This window comes from Bolinopsis microptera, chromosome 9 (assembly GCF_026151205.1).
Source record: "Bolinopsis microptera isolate Bmic1 chromosome 9, MBARI_Bmic_1.0, whole genome shotgun sequence".
In the NCBI taxonomy this organism is placed as follows: Eukaryota; Metazoa; Ctenophora; class Tentaculata; order Lobata; family Bolinopsidae; genus Bolinopsis; species Bolinopsis microptera.
In genome coordinates, this window is record NC_087080.1 from 13,098,998 (window position 1) to 13,124,260 (window position 25,263).

Genomic DNA, 25,263 nt, shown 5'->3' on the forward strand with positions numbered 1-25,263 from the left:
TGGTTTTTGGCTCATAACTCAGTCATTGTTTGTCCAATCTTGATGAAAATTCATATACGAGTTCAGGGGACCACTAGCTACAAGTAAAGCACCTTAAATCTGGGTTTTGGGCATGTTCAGGGTATTTGGCTAAATTGGGCCTAATTTGGACCAAATATGGGCGTGGCTGCCCCGCGGGCACCGTTTGGCGGTTGGGGTCCGGGACCCCCTCAAAAGTTCGGTCACCGGTCCTAGTTTGTTGGTCAACTACTATCTCGAAACTAAGTTTCACAAAAAAATCAGGGTGAACCCCCCCCTCCCCTTAAAACAAGTGTTCTCACATAAAACAAGTGGATCCTGCTGATACGGGACTTGAATTCGGCTTGAATCCTAGACTACTAGATGAAACCTTGATATAATGACAAGTAACGAGTAATGAATGAGATTAGATAGTACTCTTTGGACATGTATTGAGATTTGGTATCTCTAAACTTCTAGAATACTGGGACTTCACCTTGAATTCCCAGCTTGACGTGAAATCCTATTGATTTGTGGTTACAACAACTTGAAACTGTTACTGCTGACATGTTGGTTCATGTGGCGGCTATGACCGTGTTCAGAGGCAACATATTATAAGTGTGGCAAAATGTTGCGAAAAGTGCGTTTCCGCACTTGCCTAAATTTGCTTAATGTGCGGCGAATTTGGCGAAAAGTGCTGCTCAAGTGCAGCGAGTTTGGGCCTTACGGGTCTGGGCCTAGCTATAAACGTCTTCAAAAATGCTTGTAAAAATGGCCAAAAACTATGAACACTCCCTAACAACAAAAGAGCAACTGATAAAAGATATGATTATTATGACTCTGATCGGGAACCGGACACGATTTGACGGCAAGATTATATTCCATTTCTATGTTTTATCAAAAGATGACTTTTTGGCGCTCTGGTCGGAATATACAAAATATTTAGTATCGAGATAAACGATTCATTAAGTTAATCTAGCCAATATTTTGAGTTTTTAAAACAAATTGTGTGAAAAAGTGCGGAAAAACGACTGTTTATAGTGAGAATCAGTGCCACCGTATTTATATGTTGCTTCTGAACGTGTTCGCTGATTTTTCGGTGTATTGGTTGAATAATCGATGGCTCCAATTTTTCGACCTATCAGTACAGTGCACAGTTAAATATTTATCATATCAAAGTACACAAGACCTTTAGTACCTCGATAGGAATTCCGATTACTGAAAAATAAATGAGAAGACCGGTGCTCTAAGTCAAAGTTTGTCATTACCCGCATATTTAGTTGTCTTTCTTAAATACTATAGCTAAAGGCTTTAAGTTTAAGAACTACTGCGTTCACTAGGTTTTTACAACTTTAACAGCTGTGAGTGCTTAAAAACTGTATTTAGAAAATATCATCAACATGCAGCTGCAATCAGTATCACCACATGCAGCTGCAAATATTTATCCCTGAGTCCAGTTTGAGGGGGCTGAATTTGTCCATTATCCGGAGGTATGGCTATCTTCAGTGAGGGCGGTTTGAGCTCTCCTGACATCTATGTTGGAGTATCTTGTATATGTCTTTCCATCCTCTGTACAGTCCTCAACTCCTTGGTGCTCCTTCGCAACTACCACAAGAACAGTTCTGTAGCCAGGAGTCTCTACATCTGTCTGTGTGTTACAGATCTTCTCACAGCCTGGGTCTTGCTGGTTCCTTACTCTGTTCTCAAGCGCTTAAAGAGCCAGATATCCAGGGTGAAGACAGTGAAGGGGTATCTAGCGATCAAGAGGACATTAAGAGAAGGTATGTTGCAGATTTGTCAAATAAGATACACCATATTATTGGCTGGACAGTTTCTTTGGCTCCAAACCATGTCACCGCTTTCTTAGCCATGACCCGCTACTGTCAAATGAAATATCCTTTTCAGCCGATACGATCAAAACATGTCATGTTAGCAGTTTTCTTTTCTCTAGCTTGGATTCCAGTGGTTATGAGCTTCTCGTTATTTATTGAAAGAGAAGGAACCGAAATAGACATTTTAAAACTTCATAATGCAGTCATGACCGCGAAAGATGCGCATATATTTGGAATTGTTACTACAATAAAGATCTACCAACTGATAATCAATACTCCGACAGTCCTGCTCCAGCTCTGTGCTATGATATCTTCTATCTTTACTATATACGTGATAATCAAGTCATTCCTAAAACCAGCAGCTGGTGGACGTGGACGTTGCAATACTAAAAGCACCGTAAGAATTCTCATAACAAATTTGGGAAGTTTTATCGCTGTATTATCTTACGCAAATGTGATAAGCGCAGGAGATAACGATGACCTTAACGAATTATCACTTGGAACAGGAATAAGGGTTCTTGTTACCACTTTGATTGTCCCATCACTATTGTCTACCATCAACCCAATAATTTACATTATTTTCGCGTCTGGATGTTCATTCAAGTTCAAAATCATGCCGGAAAGAAACGTTTAAATTTGCGTATGGAGCAAAGAAATAAACTCTTTTGAACTTTTTAGTTAAATTCTAATGAAATTTCTAAAAGTCTAATTCTTTATTTGATGAAGACAGTCGCGTTAAGTTTTCTCCTCACACGACAATTTCATGATAGGGCACTTATTTGATTTAAAGTCTTGTTCTTGACTAAATTATATTTTGCACATTATTAGATGTACCTTATCGGATCTTATCTGAACGGACATTAAATTAGCGCTAGAGGCCCTAACGTTCATCTTAATGTCCGTTCAAACATCAAATAAAGTTCGTTCATTTAAGGTTCGTCCAAGTTAAAGTCCGTTGAATTTTTTTCAATAATGTTTCCATTTCGAACTTTTTGTCCAGAATATGACATCTATGAGAACTTTATTGTGCCGTAAGTTAACGACGGAAAGGTTCTCCTTGGTCTGCCGGAGGCACTGAAAACTTTAGTAGTATATGATGTTTTCGAGGGTCACTTGGCGGAAAAAGTCAACGACATTATGGCACTCAACAACATAGTTCATGAGCTATTGAGCTAGTCCCCGCCAACATGACAAACTTGTTCCAACCTCTAGATATTACGGAAAACCTCTAGATATTACGGTAAATCGTGTTGCCAAGGAAATTGTCCGACGTTGTTATAGTTCATATTACTGCAGGGGAGGTAATGAAACAGTGCTAGGAAAGCTCCATGTGATGTTAAGGTTAACCTAAAGTTGTCTAAGATAAAACCACTTCACGCCGAATGGCTTGTAAAAGTTAACACTGAAATGCAGCATTGAAAAAGGTTTCCATAATTAAGCTAGAAATCACTGATGCTTTAAGCATGGACTATTTCATGCACGAAAACCCATTTGATGAAGATGATATGTGATATAAGACACTGATCATGTACACATGTTTTAACATTTTTACTGTTTAACGACTGTTTTTTCTTACTTACTGTATAAAAATAGATTTAAAAATCATTTGCTGAAATAAAAAAACGTCAAAAAATGAAATAAATTCGGATTTTTGATGGTTTTAAATGCCTTCTAGTTCATATTAATGTCCGTTCATAATTATGTCCGTTCATTTAATGTCCGTCCAAATAAGGTCCGATAAGGTATCATATCTTCTTCTCTGTAAATCAGTTACCATTTATACTTCTGAAGAGCTATCTATGTTTGAATCCCTCCAAGAAATTCAGTGTTATGATGGGGACGGGGTAATCTAGGAAATTTAATAAAAGATGTTTTTATGACCTGCTAAAATGTTAGACTGAATTTTTCATTCAGTATATTCATAATCATACAGTGTACAACCGTATGGCTAAATCATTTGGTGCGTTAAGGTTGAGTAACATCAAATGAATTTGATGAGTATTGAATACGATCATATCCAATATTTTTTATTAGAAATGTATCTTATGCTACGCAGATATATTTGTCTCAGGGAGTCTGGGTCCCCCTCCCCAGTATTTAGTTTTAAACATATCCTTGAAACCATATTTAACCCCATCTCTATCGCCTCGTTTAGAATTTCCGTTGCCTGTACTTTTTGAAACACTAATCTAATGATAAAAGGATTAACATATTTTTCAAAATCATTCTCAATCTGGTTGAAGTAGAAGAAACCGTTGACGACAACCAATCACCCGAGGATGCAGGGATCATGGGTCCGTCCGACGGACCCATGATCCCTGCCGTCCGTCGCCCAACTAATACTTAATAGTAATGATGAATACTACAAAGTTTAATTTCTGTTGTTATTCTCCCTATACTAATACTGTTAACGAAATTAGAAGAATGTGAAATATATTTGTAGGTGAAGTTCGTGATTAATGAATTGTGACCCCAATCCACTTACAAATCTGCTAATTAACCACCCATGACCTGCATCATCCACTTTACCATCTAGGGCCTGCACAATATGGACCAGACTGAATGCAGAGTGAGATCTGCGTACGACTATAGTTCCCTATGGAGAGTGGACGTGTCGCTACGCTGTAATAAAGGAACTCTAAGCAGGTTTGGTGACTTGTAAAGAGGGAGTTTTATACGTTTGAGGAAGTCCCTTCTTGTTTTACAAACCACGTAGGTGGATTTTCTAAAAAGATCTATATCTACTTACAACTGAGCCTATCAACGACAAGTAAAACTAACGGTGGTTTAGAGAAATTATTTTCACTTGTTGCTGTACGTTTACGATCCTAGTCGTATTTTAGTTGCTCCTAGTTGTATTTAAGTTGAGCACTTGTAGTAATCACGACTAAAAATAACACGGCCTTGTTCGTGTTCCTGAGGCAAGGAATTCATCAGACAGAAGAATGTACGTGATCAATTTTGACAGCTCCGATATCAAAACTTTTTTATAAAAGTAAATCTATAATTAGGTTACAAGGCCCATATCAGTATCACTGATAGAGGGTGTTATAAACTTTACAATTATTATTTAATTATAGTACCTACCAACGATATCTTTGTCTTACTCACGAGTACGCCCTTTAACGTTGACAGTTGACACATCCTTGCTTCACTGATATCACGGGCAACTAAAATCAAAGTTTTAATGAAAAGAGGCCTTGCGAGAGAATGTCTACCTGTCTAATAAAGGAACGTTTTATAACACCCAACGTGAAATATTGGCTCCTTGAGGTGACGATAATAATCGCGAATTCTTGACAGATGATGACTTGTGGCGTATAATAACCTGCCATGTTTCCTCTGTTTTATTGCTTTCAGGTAAGGAGTGACTTTCAATTTTGTTGACTAAATGGCTTGTCTGCAGAAAAAACTTTGACATAGACAGCCACTGATGGGATCTCACGATTGAGCAATCGGAATCACTACTTAGATGATGATTTTTTGATTCCCTCGTGTATTTTAAGTGTCTGATTGCAGCCTTGGGTTGCTATTAAGACGCTGGCTACCGATTTAATTTTCTTGACCATTCGTTCAATTGATTCCGATTTAAACGGTTCCTGCATTTTAAAAAGTTTTAAAGACAGCAGACATACAACTGAAGATTCAATAAAAGTCTAGCCGTCAAAAATTGAATGCTGAAAAAATGATGCTTTAAACGGTACACGTACTGAAGTTCGACATGTATCCAAGTTCGACACGTACCGAAGTTAGATAAGGTTGATTTCATGCGAACTTAAGTGAAGGCGAACTAAAATGAACAGAATCCGATCATTTCGATTTTCTGTTCAATTATATCAGGACTGTAGCTAATTATATCAGGACTGTAGCTGTTCTGTTTGAAGATTGCGTTTACTCAACGGGTTTAGGCTTGTATTACGTAATGCAAAGTCCGTTTTAAATACGATTGTTGATTAAACAGAAGAAGGGCTGTCCTCTTTATAATAATCATCATCATGATGATTTCCTCTATTTTAAGGAACGTTACATGTGTACCTCGTCAGGTGCGACATGTCGTAGTGCACAAAGGGCAGAAATTAATCCAGCTGAGTGCTGATTCATACGGACAGCTTGTTCTCTTTGACAAAAGGCGACTCTTGGCAAATCAATAACTTGTCAAGCTAGATTACAATCCCTCGACAGATCGAAATTGAGCCATTTTAGGTTATACACATGTTAGCGCATTACACACAATGTGTTGGGATATTATATCGTAAAGTTATAATATTGAATACTATATGCCTCAATTATGCTCATTATCAGCTCTACTAGCCCCTGTCGTCCTGCCCATCTAATTGTAAACCTTTTGTGACGGTTTTGTTTCGGTTTTTTTGTTTTGTTCAAGGAGAAAACTTGTCACATACTAGTGATCATACTCATAGGTCCAGGATCGAGATCAGAATATACAGGGAGGCCCAGAGTTAATGACCACCCTATATATCAGACGATTAGGCAACGTGATAGGAGACACACTCAACTACCACTATGTATATATTGTATAATATATCATCTTGCGATTATTGATTTTTGCGAGACCACTGAGTGAACATGTGCTTTGTTGAGTAGAAGCTTTGTCGAACTTGAAATATTAACTTGAGCGATTATTATTCACGGATGAGTTTATGTTTTCTTTGTTATTTTGCAATTGTTTCTGCGAATAACGTTTTGTCGACTAGTTCGAATACTTCGCACATGATATTGATGCTATATTTTCGGTACAACAAGCAATTCTAATATTGTTATCCATCATTACTTATTTTGCAATTCAGCTCGCCCAGACGTCTGACGAGGTATAGTAACGACAAATTTAATTTAAATTAACACCGATAAATTGATAATTGATTATTAATAATAACTTATTTGATAACAAAAGAACAAGCGAATTAGGAGCTGTTTGATGAAATTTGTAGCTTATTAAATTAACTTTACAATTATTAACCTAGTTAACTTGAATAGCTTATTGAACTAATACCTTGAGTTAGGGGAAGCTCCGTACTCCAGCAGCTTTTTAATGGACTTCGAGTTCCCGTTTTTAGCATACGCGCACATCAGCACTGGTAACATTGACTTCTCAATGCTTTGTAGCTTTTGAGGGGACAAATCCTTGTACTCTGCCAGAGATGTGCTCATGTGAAATTGCTGAAATTGGTGTTGTGTTATGACTTGTGTAATCTTGTTTAAGGCTAAAAGTTTGTTCCGTTTTTGATAACCGTTAAGATTTTGTGAAAGATTTTGTGTCAGTGTGACCATGTTCACTGTTAGTGTTATAAATAGAGCAACGACACTGTTTGATAGTGTTCGTTTGCTTTATAAATTCAGAACGACCCTAACGAACAGTATCACAACATCAAATGGCGCCAAATCAGCAGATCACGTGGCACCATTGGAACTGTGATATTGAAAGGGCGCAGATGGATCCATTTCATAGGATCCGTTAGCGCCATGATGTTCTTTTTGGAAATACCACGGGGTACCTTCAGCTTCGCGCGCATTTTATAGCCATAAACAATTGGAAAGCGTTTTATAATGATTACATTTCTGTTATTTCGTGAAATTATTTGGACAGGCATATTTAGGCAAGTTCCACTGAATCTGATACGCCTCAATATTTTACCAAATTTTAATTTACAAGTACTGACCTTGATAACAAGTTTAGAGAGATAATATCTCCTCAAATGATCCTCAGGAACCGTAAGGTCAACCAGGTTAACAGGTATCAGGCTAGGGAACGAACCAGCCGTCATGTAGCAGATGATACAGACTATAGTTGCAGGCAGGGCAAACCAATTAATTCCTGGATGGGATTTTACATGAAACAATCATAATTCATAGAGTAAGAATCGTAACAGAAATATTATTCAGTTATTCGGTCATTGGTTTCAATGCGCGCTTTAATTAAAAAGTTATGGGTATCAATGTCAATCTTCAGTTACAAGTAACTATTTTGATAATACTGGAAACTTACCGAACGGCTGACAAAAGCTTTGAACTGCCATGTTCAATATCGCTGCAGTCATCACAGCCACTATGCCCAACACCACTGAAATAAATTATACTTTCATAAATACAACAAGAATATCAACCAATAGCAGATCGAAACTATTAACTAGTGATCAGGAGAACAGTGAACACGTATCAGAGGTGGAAAACAAACAACTCCAAAAATAGGGACACAAACCTGAAGCAAAGTTCAGCAAGAAGAAGTTGCCGACAAGAACACTGCTGGTAATACTGGAGTTGATGCCGTACAGTCCCAGCCTCATAGAGACAACATCCCACTTGGGTCTGAGGAAGGCGACGGTACTGATGCCGACAAAGGAACCACACCATGTTGTTATCAGCATGATAGGAGAAGCACTTGCCAGCCCTGGGAGGGAGGCAGTGAGTTGGATGGAGGCGGTGAGTTTATTTCAGCCACCGGGTTTTAATTGGATTATTTTCTAAGTTTAGTTCACTGTGTAATCATTCATTTTGAATCTCTGATCATTTTAACAAACAACAACCAGACTGCTAGTTATAGCTGAACACCATACCTATTGAAATAGGGATGGCACTCCAGATTGAAACGGAGAACTGTAACATCGCCACTCCGTATATTATCTCTATTCCGTATTCGTATCTGTAGGAGTAAACAGCTGGTATTCAACCTTTAGATAAACTCAAAATACTACGTATTTTACTGCCTGCAGGGACTGCAAAACACAAATTTGTGAATCAAAATCAATCTGTTCTGAAACATTTACAACTTACGGGGATACGTCAAACCAGTCCCGTCCCGCAAAAGTAATGTTGTCTGTAGCAAAATCAGTTAAAGGAGCAACCAGACTGGGCGTGACTGCGTTAGTGTAGAAACTGTAGGACTTCCTGATGGCAAGGTGCCAAGACATTCCCAGGGTTAGTCCTGATAACATCATAGGAGTAACGTTCAACCTGGTAACATGGTTTGATTGAAGTGGCAAAGTTATAAAAGATATTCCACAATTATATCATGGTGCTACGTAAAATAAAAATTCCTATACATGTTAATTTTGGAAAAATAATAAACCTACTGACCTTTTCACAAAAACACTGCAGAGGGCCTCGAAGAAGATAATGTTGAAGAACAGCAGTGGGATGAGTATTATAAGCTGCATGAGGCATTGAGGGTGGAGTGCAGCACCGTACGTTACATACATCGCGTACCCCACTATTATTCCTGGTGTCACAAAATGTAGATATCAACATAGTTTTGTCAGATGTTGTATGAATCTCTCATTTTACAATGTCAGATGTTAGATTTTATCCTTATATTAGCTTTGAACCCTTTGGAGTACCAAGATCTGATCTTTTGTATCACATAATTATGCGATAAGAATTTACCTTGAGATGGGTAAAGACCGTTTAAGATCAGTTCTTTGGGTATTCGGAGGTAGAAACACCAAATCATACTCCATATAACCGACCAAGACAGGAAAACAAAGTTGTACCTGGATTAAATTCAATATTTTATACTGGAAAGGACTATACTACTACAGATATTGCCAGAAGTACTTGTCTTTTCAATCTCAAATTTACTGAATAGAATATTGGCGTCGCTCCAATCTAAACAATTCTAAAAGCTCAATAGTTAATTTGGATGGAAGTCATTTGTTATAAAAAGCTGCTAACCATGAGTCACAGAGTGCAGCAGCTAAACCACACAGTCCCATAAATGGGTTACTTATTCCGTAGAACATCCCGACGGACCTAAAAAACGCGAAAAAAACTGAAAAAGAAAATAATTATTGATCGGAGATTATTGAAAGATAAAAAGGTCTCACATACAGATCGCAGTTAAGTTTGAAATAAGACTTCAGGGTTAGCGTACGGACAGACTATACTAGACAATCAGTTTCAAGGGAAACACAGGAATACCTCGGTACCAAACTATCAATATCATAAGAAATAGCCACTTCAAAACATTAAAGACGCAAAAACCACCGACCTAAAGTGATAGGGAACTTCTGAAGGTAGTGATGAAAGTCAGACATGGTCCCCATGATGTAGCGGTAGAAGGGCTTGTCCACCACTTTGTATTCCTGGATATACTTAGCATTCCAAGGTGAGATTTCTTGGTAGTCAGAGTAGATGTTTGTTCGGTTACCTTGCGTGTTCCCCGCTCTGAAAGGAATTAAGATTTAACATCAAGTGCATGAGTTTTTGAGGTTAGACGGTTTACATGAACTATGGAGAATCTTGTGATAGAATAATCACTTGTTCATCAACAGGTTTAAGTTGTCAGTATGTGAATTAAAGTTGTTTTAATTTTAAGGAGAAGGTTACATTGCCGGACTGAAATCATCAAGGTTCTTTCTCGACAATCTCCGCTCCATTTCTGTAATCAGGAACCCCTTCCAGCCCTTACAAACTGATTAGTGTTGTTAAGAGGAATATATAAGAGCAAGAAAAAGCAGATCGGGAACAAAATGTTAGAATTTAAAATTGTACTGCAGTAAACGCGAGGTAGTAAGCTTCGTGGAACTGTACGGTTACTTCAAAATCAAACAGGAATAAAACACGAAATGAAACTGGCACTATGTCCACTAATATATCACTGCATTGCAATGCAGTACATAAATGTATTTGTCAACAATATTTGATCAGTATTCAGTACATGGAAGTAACTTGGATAAACAGGTTGGGTCGGTTCATTAATACAATCAATGAGTACACTCTAAAATTATCCTATCACTATTATCCTATCACTCATCAACCAACATTGCCTACAATTACTAATTAGATGAAAAACGTAACCTCAAACGTACACGGCACAAGCTTATTGAACTGTAACCCAAGTAAGTGAACAGACAAGGGTTCGTGTATCCAGGGTCGGAACTCAAACAAACGGCGGACCGGAACACAGGAAGTTAAAATTAAGCTCCTTCAACTTCACCTTTACTACCAATCTAAGTTATTCACGATTAACCCTTAACATGCATGTTTACGAAGATATTGTGTAAATAGAGTTCAATACCACCCAATACCACCCAATCAAGATTTCATTAATCTAAACAGCCACAATATCTTGAAAGTTGGTTATGATGAGGAAAAGCTGGAAATCTCAATTGATGGTTGTTAACTTTCTGTTTAAAACTTGCATGATGAAAATATCATAGTTGGTCAGTACGCACTGTACGAACTTTTAAAAGGTGCCGAACTGTACGAATTTTAAAAAGCTGTCGAGGAATTTTTACCGAATTTTAAACCACTTACCACCGATTTGAAAAACCTTAATCATTTGGCTTCGTCAGATATTGTCGGCACTATTTGGGCACTATACAGAGTACAGACAGACAGACACTAGACAGACACACACACACACACACACACACACACACACATTTATTGAGATTATTAGTATATATTGGTTATAATATACTAGATTCGTTCGTTAATAATACTCACCGATTATAGCGAGGAAGAAGTCAATAGCTAAGATGGCAAGTACGTACGGTACAGGGCTTTAAGTACGTACGGTACAGCTACTTTTAAAGGTACCGTACAGGCCCTATAGGGTACAGACTTTTTTGGGAAAAAAATGTAACTTTTTTCAAAGTTAGTGGAGTACTTGCAATGTTCCTAGTTAGTATTATCATAATTTTATTTGAGGTAGTAGTCGAAGAGGAACATGAATTATTAAGATAGTAAATTAACAGTGAGAGATAAAAATGAACAGTGACAGATAAAATCAGTATCACATTTTAATGTGCTTATTGGAGTAAATAAACACTAGTTTTTCAGCAAGCTGAAGCTTCAGCCTCAGCCTTCTTTTATTCATATAATAAGATATTCATATAATAAGATATTCGTAGTCTCTAAAGTTTGTTTCACACATTAATGAGGATGCGCTAAAAATCGCGTAAACAACATCTGCCAACTTTTTCAACCAACATAATTCAAAGCGCCAAATCCAATGTCACATGGTCCAACCCTTCTTGCTTCTGGAACATTCTTGTACAACTGCTCTAAATCTAATGGTATAAATTGAAATGCAGCGATGAGCGAATTCAGCTTCCATGAAAGTTGTCGTGTGAACGTGGTTTTTGTGCATCTTTTTGCAATTGCAAGCATTGTACCTTTCAGCCCAAGTTTAAAAGTACGTACCGTACAGCTATTTTTAAAGGTACGTACCGTACGTACTTGTCATCTTAGGTCAATAGCAGCGATTATATTTATATAGAGCACATAGTTTTCCCAGCCCAAAACATTTCCAAGTTCAGTGATGTTCAGTCTAGGGATGTAGTGAACAGTGTTACTGTTACTTGTCACGGAGGGAGGCATTCTTGCCTTGGTAAATTGCATTATAGGAGCGACCCCTGATCACCTGATGTACAGTGGTATAAAAGTCAGTCACAAACCGATGCCGACTATTTGGAGTATAAAATTTTAAAAAATCTCGGTTATGTAATTCTCGTTATATAGCACCACGCAGGAGAAAATAACGCGTCTACATCGTAAGTTTGACGCAGTTAAACTAATATATATATATATATAATGGCAATAATATACCCTCTCACAGGTTGAGATGTATCGGGAGTGGGAATACTATATGTAATTATAATCTGCTTTACAAAGTTGTAGATCTCTTTTAAATTGCACGTTCATCTATAAAAGTTCAGCACTGAATTTTCTAATTTTCGATGTGCTGTGCACCTATGGAACGGTTGTTTTAGAAACAGCTTTTCAATTCAATTAAATAACTTTAAAATCTGGTTTATAAAATGCAATCGTTAAATGAATGCTGTAGCATCAATCCTGATCTCTATGATATATTAGTAGTGATATCGCAAAGAAATCCAATTAAAATGAATGATATTGCGTCAAATGAAAATTATTTTTAGTGGTCGCTTTCTTTGAACAAAATTCTTAATGATTTTAAACCATAAAATAAATCTTGACTCATATCTGATTTCGTGATAATAGTACTGGTAGATAAAGAGTATTTTAACCTCGCTAAAAGCACCGGTCGTTTGAAAAGGTACTTATCTATCAAAGGCCTGACATCTGAGTTAATTTAAGTTCTTTCGATTAAATCCAAGTTCGAAAATTTATGAGGCGAATTTTTCCCGAACTAATCCCGAACTGAAAAAAGGTGCCGAACTGTACGAATTTTTTACGACTTTTGTACGAACTGACCAACTATGGAAAATATTTACATGATAAGGGGAATATTTCAAGCTAACCGCATCTTTGAAAATGAAATTTGGAAAGTTAGCGTTGAGTACCTGCACTCCTCAATCAATCTGACATGGTTATAATATATAGCTGCTGAGTGTAAAAATAACGACAAAACTCTTCAACTCAACTTGTTTTCAGTTTTTCAATATCTTTGGCAAGTTTTTAAATGCAAAACGTGTCAAATAAACACTTATAGAATCATCTCTAGCAGATTAATTCGCCCGGATTCAGTCTGGTGACTTAATGGGCATGATGTTAACAACGAGTCTTCAGGCATGAAGTATTCAGCTTATAGTTGCATGACAGTTCCGTATGAAAATGTAAACATCACTTTTAACTGAAATTATAATCATTTCTGACGTAGGAGCTACTATTGTATATTATTATTTGGTAATCGCAATAAAATGTCAACTTTTTCTCCCATGGTTTCAAGAAATATAAAGTCACTGAATTTTAAAGATTTGAGTTTTGACTATAAATACGATTATTGAAATGCTTCTTTGCTCCTTCGCTAACCGTTTAGTAGTAATTGACTTATTCCTCGACTTGAGAAATTCCTTCGACTCTTCGCTAACAGTGGTTCATTGAATCCCAGTTGCAGGATTTAGGAATTTAATTAAACAACTCACGATTATTGCATTGGCGTTATTCCGAAACATTCAAATCCCTAAAGTGTTCTAAAGTTATTCTTACCTAACTTGGTGTTTAAAAGTCAATTTTTAAACTCTTCTTGCTCTCAAATCTGAGCTGCTTCTAAGTTCTTACATCAAGACTAAATTATTGCAATATTGCAATATATCTACATTCTACCTGCACTGCACTACGCCGACATGAAACTAACTAGATATATGAGGCAATTACAATTACAGCAAATTAGATAGAGACTATGATTGGACGACATTCATGCTCATTATTTGATAGCGGTGACTGCAGATGATGCGTCTTCTAATGTGAAGGCTAAAAATGTTGCGAAATTCAAAACCCAGTTCAACGCTCTCAATGCGTCTCCCAGTGCTATAATCTCTGTTTACCTATCTAGTTAGTACGCAGCATTAGGATGTTAATTGGTGAAGCAACCCCTGGTGTAGTGTTGTTACAGGTGTAAAACCATGTGAAGTCATTGTTCATGCAGGAACTGGTTAGCGTATGCAGGCAAATCATGATCGTGCGTAAACTTCACTATCCTAGATGATAACTGGACTTAGAGAGTTCAGCATATCCGGCGTTTAGTTTGCCGATTGCAGAAGTTGCGAATATCCCGATGACCGATGCGGAATAATGGTGATCATTGTTTAGCTTCTGTGTTCTGTCTTACAAGTTAGTCAGAAATCGGTATCATTTACCGAGTAACTTGTTCACTCGAACTATTGGGTACTTATATTGCTTAGATTTCGTTAATTGTTTAACTTTTTTTAATTTATTGATAATTAACCATTAGGAATATTATTACTATATCTGCCGTTTTCTGACGAAAGTGCATATAAAAATCCACTAAACAAATTGAGGTTATAAGTACCTTTGTCACAATTATGGTTCATCTCAGCATCATCCCTCTCAAAAGAGGGGGTTTATATGGGGGTTGGTGATTGGTTCCGATGGTTCCTGATGGTTCCTGATGGTTTTCAGGAATAGTTCTTAGCCCAAAAATAAAATGTGGATAAAAGAAATCAAAACCTTTAAAATGAGTGGTAGAGTAGAATCTCGACGGCATAACCATGTCATATAACCATGTCATAACCATGTCAAAACCATGTCGCAACTAAAAAGTGGTCACTTAAATTGGCGTTTTAGCACATTGGTCAAAAAACGACAGATATCTGCATGTTATAAACCTATTTTGGATATTTCGTAACTTTTCGCCTGGCAGTGCTAAAAGCCTGGTTATAGTGCTACGATAAAAATTCTTATCAGTTCAACTCTTTGTAAACAGAACATTACAAGATCGACCTATAGATCCTACTTCATTCTGAGCAAGTTTTTTTCGGTGTCCCACGTTGTTGAACCTTAAAGCAGACTAACTTAATGAGTGCCAGTGGTACACTTAATTAAGTACTTGTAACCATGTGGGTCGTAAGATCGCGATTTAGTGTGCCTGGTGATCACCATTGTAAATTAGCCCAAGATTCGCGGAGATCTAACTAAAAACGCAAATTGGCCGTTGGACTGCTGCTGTTGCACGAGTTTTAACTGAATGCAATTAACTCTACTTGTCCTTTCATTGACAGCGCTTATTCGAGAATTATGCCCTCATCTGCTCATAAGTACTAGTAGGGCCGGTCACAATTTGGGCAGATCGTTGTTTAGTCACAGTTAGGGTTAGGGTTAATTGTATTAAATTATATTGTCGGGGGGTCAATTGTCGTGGGGTCAATTGTCGCCCACCCATAGTGGTATGATGTTAACTTGACTAATCCATAGAACTGGGGTTTACATTTGATTAGCTCTGCTTAACTGTTTGTGTTGTGTAATCAGTACAGTATAACTTAAGAGAATATACTATGTGGAAGAATGAAAACTCATTCGATTATAATCAGTTGTTCTAGAAGGAAATATTAAGATAAAAGAGATTGTGGTAAACAAAGTGTCTTAGCACACAGCTGCTAAAAGTGCCTTACCAAACAGCTGCTCTTCAGAGTGTATCTGATTAAGGGAGACTTAGTAAATAAAATTAGAACTGAATTGTTTCAAGAATGAAGAACTACATGATAATCCGATAATACCTTCACGACTCGTGAAGGTACATGGTTCAATGCTTCCTGTAGTCTTGCTAACGTTTCATGATTCATGCTGGTTTTATGAGTCGAATTTTATTCACCTGGCTGTTGCACCCTCCATTATTTACGCAATTGTTGTTTTTTGACAAAAACTGCTGTTGAAAATCTGAAAATGCTTTCAAAGTGGAAATGAAATAAACATAATATTGTACATTATATTTAATCAATGAATATTGTATTCTAATGCAGACGAAGGTGTCAAACGATTAAGAGATTTTACCTATTTGCATTGACAATGGTATTCTTTGGCAGCAATACAGGCAACCATTAAAAATCCATTTCAATGGAACCATTTATTCAACCACCATTGACCAACCAAACCCTAGAATTCCTATCACGTGTCAAAAAATATGCCTTACCTCCCCACCAGAATCCACATTTATAGATCCATTAAATCGCGATGCAATTTGTTCGCACCAATCTCTTAATCTTATGACACTCTTGCATTTTTATTCTCTGTATTACTTACCTTTGACTTTTGCTTTTACGATTCAAAGCCTTTTGAGCTTTTCTCAGCATATAGTCGATGTACGGGGAGTTTATTCTGTAGTTACTGATAAAACAAGTAAGACGAACAACCGTTCATGCAAGAAGTAAGATTAGCGCGAATGTGAAGAAGACTGGCAACTGAACGAGAGATAGCTTGAAATATCTTGAAATGCTTCTCCCGAAGACACGGCTAATTTGTCTTCGAACAAACATACTGCTTAAGATGGAAGATTAGAGCTAAGTGTCAAGTAACTTCCAGGCACCGTAAGATATGGCAATATCCGTCTCAGTTTTAAGGTAGCAGCTAACCCTGCAAGAATTAAGATTGATTAATTGAGCTCTAAAACCATACGTTTGCTGCCGTCCTATTTTCAAGCAATCTTATGATTGCTTATTAATTAATTAATTATGATACGATCGTGCGTATGAGGAATCTTAAATTGAGCAATCTTTATTAAGTTATTAAACAGAGCGTCCACAATCCCCATGGACTCATTGTGCAATTTCAGTCCAAGGTTTCATAATCGTCAATGGACACCCACGTGTTCCTTTTATGACAATATGGGGACTGCTGAATCCATTGGATAAATACTTAAATACTCTGACGCAGGTATAAACATCATAATATCACAGTGGATTCAAGGGTTACTGAAAATTATTCATCGACCTTAAGGATTGATGGTAACAAAGGCTGAACTACGCCCAATGGCAATATGTGATTTAATGATGTTAATGAGTTAATGGATCATCATTGTTTGTTTGGGGACCAGCTTTTGATCGTGGCCTATGTTCACAGTTCGCACCACTGTAAATAAGTACCTTCTCATCCCCCTCCTTATGTCGAAATTCTAAACAGCTTACTTTTAAAACTTTTCGATTGTAGACTTTCAGAATAACCAAGGTTAAAGAATAACTTCTGATTAATTAACTGTTGATATTTGGTTAACTATCGTGCTGGAATGCTTCCAATGCGATACTTAGTAGCGAGCCTGATTTTTAGATGTACGGTCTTAATCGGTCTTTGCAAGATGTAATCATTTCTTGTTCGACAATTTTTTTCCTGATCCACGACTCTTGTGCCGTAGGAACAAAAGTGGCAAGGACTTGGGTTGGCGAAAGAGATGTTTCTTGCAATTCATTCAATTTCATACCATAAAACCATGATACCAAGAATACCGGACCTAAAATAATTTGGCATTGGGTCCGGGCCAAATTGTTGCCCGCAGCCCGACCACTGACCAGTACCCCACTTCATGATTATAATTGATTTCGCTGGATATTGGTATGTTTAATTTAGCTCATGTTCTATTATAATACCGTAGTGGTTTGGTTCCCACTTCAGGATGACCCCACATTATTTTTTATTACCGAGTAAGCTTAATGTGAAGTTTTAGGATTACAATTCTAATGTTCTAGTATTAGTGCCCCGATAAAATCTCGAGGCAGCTGTAATAACAAAAAGGCTAGCCAGCAACGACTTAATTATAAAAAACAACGACAATTTGACCCAGACCCAATGCTGAATTATTTTAGGTCCGGTATTCTTGGTATCATCACATTTTGGCTTACTTTGATTGAGCATGATCCTTGCCCAACAATTTGGCTCGGTTTTTATCATGCAGTGGTTATCTTCTAATCACTCCGTCTTCGAGTACATAATGTGACGAGTCGGCAACTGTGAACAATTTGCTGTTAGCAAAAGACCCTTTGACCTTAAGAAACTGAAATTTTGAAAAAATGTTGTTTCGCAAGACGCAAATATGCTGTGGGCCTGGCCCATTAAGAGAGATACCCAATAAAAATAAAATAGATCATTCTTCAACTCTTTAAATGTTTCTGGACACAAAGCAAGTCATCTTGCATCTTTGAATAAATGCTATGTCGCTCATGAGTCTTTAGGACCTTTCTAGTTACCAGTCCAACAGCACATTGCATTTGTAAGTATTTTCGGCAAAAATCTGTTTTTCAGCCATATTTCCGAAAATTAACATTTAAAGGTATATTTAGCTCCATTAGTTGTATATAAATGTGACCATTTGGTACAATTTGGTGTATCCGAATAGTTTCTACGACCTCTCAGGCAGAAATACCGAAAATCACGGAAATAATGAACTGCGTCAAGCCAAAAACCGTTTTCGGCCATACTACTGAAAATAAGCATTTTAAGGTATATGCTGCTTTCAAAGCCAGGTTAAATTTTGAAAAAATTCTAGTGAAAATTTAATCTGAAGGAAATTTAACTTGAGAAAGGTTAACTTAGCCTGTTTTGACTTTTGAAGTCCCTAAGATTAATAATATTGATCATGTTGCTCCAAATCATCTCCAAAGCCTGTTCTGGCTCCCTATTTAATTATTTTTAAAGCGTTTCTAACTGCATCAAACTTGTCTGTGGCGCCTCTAGGTGGGTATTTTAGAATGGTTTTAAGGCACAATATCTCAAAAAATAGCTCCGCCTCTAGCTATTTTGCTCCTCCGCACATGGAGCTATATATATATATCTTGTCAATTGAGATACTTACAGACTACGAGAGACCACGGTAATATCCCTAGAGGTATTGCTACTCAAATCAATTTTAGGTGTGCAGTTAAAGACACTTTTTATGTAGAATCCTGTAAAGCGCTTAACCAGTTACAGAAATCAAGAATGCTAGACTTAGTCATAGATAATCAAGTAATCAGGTCTCAGACTTTGCGTAAAAGCTTTTATAGTTTCAAAAACTGCATCAAATCTGCACTTCCCCCATCAGATCATGAAAATTTAGAGAATCATTTATCTAATTTAATGCACAAGGAGAAACTTGAACTAACCAAGCGTCATGAATCTAAGTTGAAGAGAGATAAGGACTATGCTATTTATGTTGCACCTTCGTATGTGGATAATGCTAAACCTGCGAAGAAGAGGAGAAGAAGGAAGAGAAAAAGATTAATCGTACCACATCCCACAGACATCAGAGGACGTTAATCAAAGGTACTCTTCCCAAGGTTGAAGACTTGTCAATGGAAAACATGTCCAGAACAGTTGTAAATCTTACAGACAAAGAGCTTAGTAAAGAGCAACTCTATGTCTTTTTCTTGTCTCACAAGTTTGCACCTACACCTCCCCTACCAGATCTAAGCCGCTTCGAGAACGATTTGTGTAGATGGTTTTCTAAAATGAGAGCTAAAGTTGTATTTGATAGCTTTAAATGTGGACCCAACAAAGCAGATAAGAGAGTTAGTGACATGGAACGTTGTCTTATAAAGACTGATGCATCACGTACTTTCGAATCTTGTAAAAACCCTGCACTTGAGGCGTTTATAAAATGCTGCAGAGCAGAAGTAGACCTCCACAGGCCAACTCAGAAATTCGTCTCACCAGATAACATCGCTGCGCCCATCAGAGCAGCTCTCAAAGAAGTCAAAGGTTGGAAAGACATTGTTATCAGACCATTCGATAAAGGAGTAGGATTCTTCCTTCTTAGTGAAGAAGATTATATTCAACGAATAGGTGTACATTTAAATGATAGATCTGTATATAGTATTGTAAATAATGTAGATGATTTAGTTGTAGAATTGATTGATAAAATTTCGAATTGGACGATTGAGTTTAAAGATGAATTAGGTATGTCCAAGAAGGTCAAGGAGTGGGTTATTCCATGTACTGAGCTTAACCAGCCTGGAAACATGTACCTGAATCCCAAGGCACACAAACCACCTTTGTATCCTGGGAGGATGATTACCACCGGCTGTGGTTCATACATTGAAAACCTTTCTGCCTTGACTGCGTATGAATTGAAGAAGGCTACTTTGAATTATAGAATTATTGATACCCCTCACTTTCTGAGGAAGATTGATAGCCTGAACGAGTCTAGCATATTGTTGGGAAAGGAGGTTATACATGTTGCCATCGATATATCTAACATGTTTACCAACATTCCTAGGGATATGGGGATCCAACAATGCACTAAGCAACTGAATAAAAGGAGTAGTGGTGATCAATTGTTTAGTACAGAATGCATTATTAGTGCACTAGAAATTACTCTTGATTACAACATTGCTTCATTTAACGGTATAACATACCGCCAGGAGCGTGGAGCAGCGATGGGTCCTAAGAACTCATGTGAGTATGCTGATTGTGCTATGGATAAGATTGATATCTTAGTTAACGAAGGAGATCTAGAATATGGCCCGCCACATAGACCAGCATTCTGGGGTAGATTACGTGATGACATTTATATGGCTTGGCCCGGTACTGTTGAGGAACTATTACAATTCATGAAATGGCTCAATAGTATCCACCCAAACCTTTTGTTTACTTACGACTACTCTAGGGACGGCGTTGAGTTTCTAGACACCTATGTCTATGCTGTTGGTGATGTTGTCCACGCCAAACTCTACTCTAAACCTAGTGACACCCACTGCTACCTTATCCCCACGTCATGCCATAGCTGAACCATGTTGTAAAAAACATACCTTTTGGAGTGGCGAGGCGGGTGAGACAGAACAACAGTGAAGACACTAACTTCTTGGAGCAGAGAGAGGTCTATACACGTTACCTTCTAGCCCGAGGTTATCATTCCAGTATTATAGAAGATGGCTTTAACAAATTTAGTGATATAGCTAATAGGAAAAACTTGTATACCCTTAAAGACAAGGATGAGTCGACTGCCTGTTTAATACCCATGGTGATGGATAAAAATCCAGCACTTCCCAACATGGGGGGCATTATCCATAAGTATAAGCACCTTCTCAACCTTGATCCGGCCCTGAAGAAGCTGGTACGTGCGGACAGTGTATTCGTGAGTCATCGAAAGAATCAAACTATCGGTGGCATGCTTGTACACAATAAGTACCGTGCCAGTGGAACTTTAAACTGTGACAATGAGAGAGAAACAACTGCAAGTCAGATCCAGGAACCAGACTCCGAAAGTCTAAGGGCGGTTCCCGGGGCTGTCGACCCAGGGTGCCATGCTTGTGGTAAATGCTATGTTTGTAAGCAAAATTTCCTGTCCCCCTGTTCCAACTTTAGTAGTCACCATTCTAAACAAGTTTTCCCTATAACTAAGTATATATCTTGTCAGAGTTATAACCTCATTTATTTAATGGAGTGTAAGACTTGTAAACAGTCGTATGTAGGATATACTACCTCAAATCTCCCTAAGAGATTCTCTAACCATAAGAGTCACATAAAGAAAGGTATAAGAAGTTGTAAATTAGTTAACCATTTTTTAGATATTGATCATGATTTAGATTTTAGTACCATAGCCTCCTATAATTCCTCACTTAGTAAGCACCTTTCTGTCATTATAGTAGACGCTTTAGTATTTGAGCCTAATATTAGTAAAGCAGACAAAGAAAAGGCTATGGAAGCTAGAGAGGGGTTCTACCAGACCCAATTGAAAACCCTTGAACGGTTTGGGGGTATGAACACCCTTGATAGTAACCATATACTTTTTAAATCTGCCGGAGCTTAGTTTTAGTTTTAGTATATTTTGTAGATTTTATTTAGTTATACCATTATTCCAGAGACGTGCATACTACATTTTTTACTTAAGTATTAATTTTACAGGTTTTTTGTTGTGATTTTAAGTGATTTTCCGAGAATCAGTTATCAGTATTTAGATAAGAGATAAGATAAGAGTACATTTTTAACGGCTTTCAGTTTATTTTTTAAATTTCAGTTCATCAGATTTCCCCACTGCTTTTAGTTTGTATTTATTCTCAATTGTATATGATTCGTATTTGTTGTAGTTACTTTAATGATATAATTTCTCAGAATTGATGTAAATAAATGATGCAAAGACTTTCGATGATCTAATCACAACCGCTTTCTTTTATTGTGTAGAAGTCCAGCCATGAAATATATATATACCTTGTCGGACCTTATTTGGACGGACATTACATGAACGGACATAATTATGAACGGACATTAATATGAACGCTCGAAGGCATTCAAAACCATCAAAATCCGAATTTTTTTCAATTTTTTTGACGTTTTTTAAATTTCAGCAAATGATTTTTAAATCCATTTTTTCTACAGTAAGTAAGAAAAGCAGTCATTGAGCAGTAAAAATTTTAAAATATATGTTCATGATCAGTGTCTAATATCACATATCATCTTCATCAAATGGGTTTTCGTGCATGAAATAGTCCATGCTTAAAGCATCAGTGATTTCTAGCTTTATGGAAACCTTTTTTATCAAACTACCCCGGTCCTGCATTTCAGTGTTAACTTTTACAAACCATTCGGCGTGAAGTGGTTTTATCTTAGACAACTTAAGGTTAACCTTAACATCACGTGGAGCTTTCCTAGCACTGTTCCATTACCTCCCCTGAGTAATATGAACAATAACAACGTCGGACAATGTCCTTGGAAACACGATTTACCGTAATATCTAGAGGCTGGAACAAGTTTGTCATGTTGGCGGGGACTAGTTCATGAACTATATTGTTGAGTGCCATAATTTCGTTGACTTTTTTCCGCCAAGTGACCCTTGAAAACATCATATACTAGTAGAATTTTCTGTGCCTCCGGCAGACCAAGGAGAACCTTTCCATCGTTAACTTACGGCACAATCAAGTTCTCAAAGTTGTCATATTCTGGACAAAAAGTTCGAAATGGAAAAATTTTTGAAAAAACTTCAACGGACTTTAACTTGGACGGACATTAATTGAACGGACTTTATTTGAACGGACATTAAGATGAACGCTAGGGCCTCCAGCGTTCAAGTAATGTCCGTCCAAATAAGGTCCGATAAGGTAGCTGTTGTGTCGCATTATAGTTGTCAGCTTTCCTTGCACCATTCGCTTAAGCTGCTTCGTTTAATTTGTAGTACCAACAAACATTTTCCCCATACATCAACTCTGTGCTGAGACTAAGTCAAATCCCTCGCTATAGTCGCCTATGATAGGTTAATAGTGAGCAGTCGACTCTGATCGTCCTAAGAACTCAAAGAAAAAGGCATTTAAATTTAATTATCAAATAATTGATATCAGGTTGCAGAATTTTAATTACCTGTCGGTGGAGTGCTGACCAGGCCCTTCTTTTGTCATCTATTCTGAATTAAAAGGTCAACTTAATTAAATTTAGGATATTTTCTTCGATATGACGTAACGATCAAGCAAAACCACGAAATTTTTTGCTTAACAGAACTACTAACTGAACTGCAAACGTTCAATATATGCAAAAATGAGAATTCCGAACTGGATGTTGAAATTGTTGATCTGTAAAAATGGGTTTTACTTTTAGTGGAAAGATTTAGGCGAGGTTCGTAAAATAATGCCTTAAGAAGCTTTATATAGCAACAGAAAATGTCGATAACGTTTTTGACAAACTGAAGCCCATGACACATTTGACATCAGATCTTGGCCGTCTGGCCGAAAAAGAACGAAATGTACCCACATCTGGGCTGTTAATATTCTTGATAAAAAGCAACAGACGTTGAAATAATTGTTCGAATGTCGGCAAAAATATCAGAAAAAGTAAAATATCCTCTTGGTTTACGTGATTGGCTTTTAAATCTGAATGTTAAAAACGATTTATAAATTGTAATGCACGAAAGGACTTGGCCAAAGACACCAAACCACTGTAAACTGAATTATAAATACCGACCCTGATCTTGGACCTAATTAAATAACATAGACTGACAGTTCCAAACCTACTAAGTATGAATCAAGCTGGAAGAAACAAAAACAACTCGGGGCTGGGATAAGAGAACAATCGAAATCTATCAGCAGCTGACAAATAAGAGAGATACCGTCTGTCAGCCTTGTGGTGGTGTGTGTTTGTACACTGCATACCGTGTAAAAACAACCTGTACTTTTAACTTCACACAAACAGTCTATCAAATAACAGAGCAGTAGCTGTTGTGCTTGTCGGCAATGTGTGATCGTGCGATGAGGATGGGATAAGACTGTGGTTGAATATAATATTTATGATCACCACACAATTGCTTGTGTAGAGCAGCTCTAAAAGTGTTTTAAATATCAATCAAACATTATAAAGTCGTGATATTATGCGACAGCTCACCAAAAAAACACACGAACACATACTTAATACGTGTTGTCTATATACCAGGAAGACACCTTGCTACAGTTAGATATTATTAACCTGATAGAGTTAGTCACTGTCTGCAATTGTGCTGTCCTATCACGACTAACTAAAGCTGAGACGTCAATATTGATCACAGATACGCTGATCCCTTGCACCCACTCCACCGTCCCCTCCACCGCCCCTCCATTTTATCGCTGAGATAATGGATCGTTATTCGTGGGAACACTTGTGAGCAAGGTCGGGTAGCGTCTGATAAATGGTTGATGCAATGTCAGTTTATGGAAGTCACCGTTACTGTTAGTTCATGCCTAAAGTTTAAAGGAAAGTTTGCCATTTTTGGTCACGAATTATGGCGAATTAAAGCAAAATAACTCATCCATTTAGAAATGCATATCCAGCCTTCCCTTCAAGTTATTACATCTAAGAATTCATTTGTTGATGGGTCACAGAGAGACCTTTTTAATTCAAAAATCGGATATTTATTGGCCTTTAATCAGGTTCCATATTTGTCTACAGTAGGCATTTTTCAATTTCTAATATAAATCTTCAAAGGTCTGTAAAACCTTCCCATTTAAAATCTGTCTCAGGTTGTTAAATATAATAGCCTATTTAAGGTCCGTTATTTCGGAGACCACACGTAAATATGTAGGCTGGAGTTATATCCACCAAGTGGATTGCAATTTTATTTAAAATATAACGCTGGATACGAGTGCAGACCTCTCTTTGTCAAAATGGAAGTTATTACACCTTTTCTTAAAAACTGCAGGTGCTTAGATCTAGGGAATTAATTTATAAAACCTGGTCGCCTTTAACAAAATTATATTGTTTAGAGTATAGTCATTTGATGATTAATGGTTATAGACATCTTTCTTATCAAACTCAGAAATTGAAGTACAGAATACAA

General features: G+C 37.2%; 2 protein-coding genes across 8 annotated transcripts in view; one reads left to right on the plus strand and one right to left on the minus strand.

Annotated features, from left to right (window-relative positions):
• Positions 1-23,366, minus strand: part of LOC134820564 (uncharacterized) — a 31,448-nt gene extending 8,082 nt beyond the window's left edge. For 2 of the 7 annotated variants that reach the window (XM_063831016.1, XM_063831013.1), the window contains exons 1-12: positions 23,322-23,366; positions 15,880-15,944; positions 9,832-10,007; positions 9,516-9,612; positions 9,228-9,334; positions 8,922-9,063; positions 8,619-8,798; positions 8,402-8,487; positions 8,047-8,235; positions 7,834-7,908; positions 7,508-7,662; positions 6,841-7,007 (exon numbers count right to left, since the gene is read on the minus strand). In XM_063831016.1, the coding sequence (XP_063687086.1) occupies positions 6,841-7,007; positions 7,508-7,662; positions 7,834-7,908; positions 8,047-8,235; positions 8,402-8,487; positions 8,619-8,798; positions 8,922-9,063; positions 9,228-9,334; positions 9,516-9,612; positions 9,832-10,007; positions 15,880-15,899 (1,394 nt within the window). In that variant the 5' untranslated portion in view covers positions 15,900-15,944; positions 23,322-23,366. Of the gene's footprint in view, positions 1-6,840; positions 7,008-7,507; positions 7,663-7,833; positions 7,909-8,046; positions 8,236-8,401; positions 8,488-8,618; positions 8,799-8,921; positions 9,064-9,227; positions 9,335-9,515; positions 9,613-9,831; positions 10,008-10,169; positions 10,668-15,879; positions 15,954-23,321 lie in introns of those variants that run through there. The other 5 variants (XM_063831015.1, XM_063831012.1, XM_063831017.1 and 2 more) reach the window with 4 other exon arrangements.
• LOC134821056 (uncharacterized) overlaps positions 1-25,263 on the plus strand; it is a 97,784-nt gene that overhangs the window by 67,043 nt on the left and 5,478 nt on the right. The gene's annotated exons all lie outside the window — the stretch shown is intronic.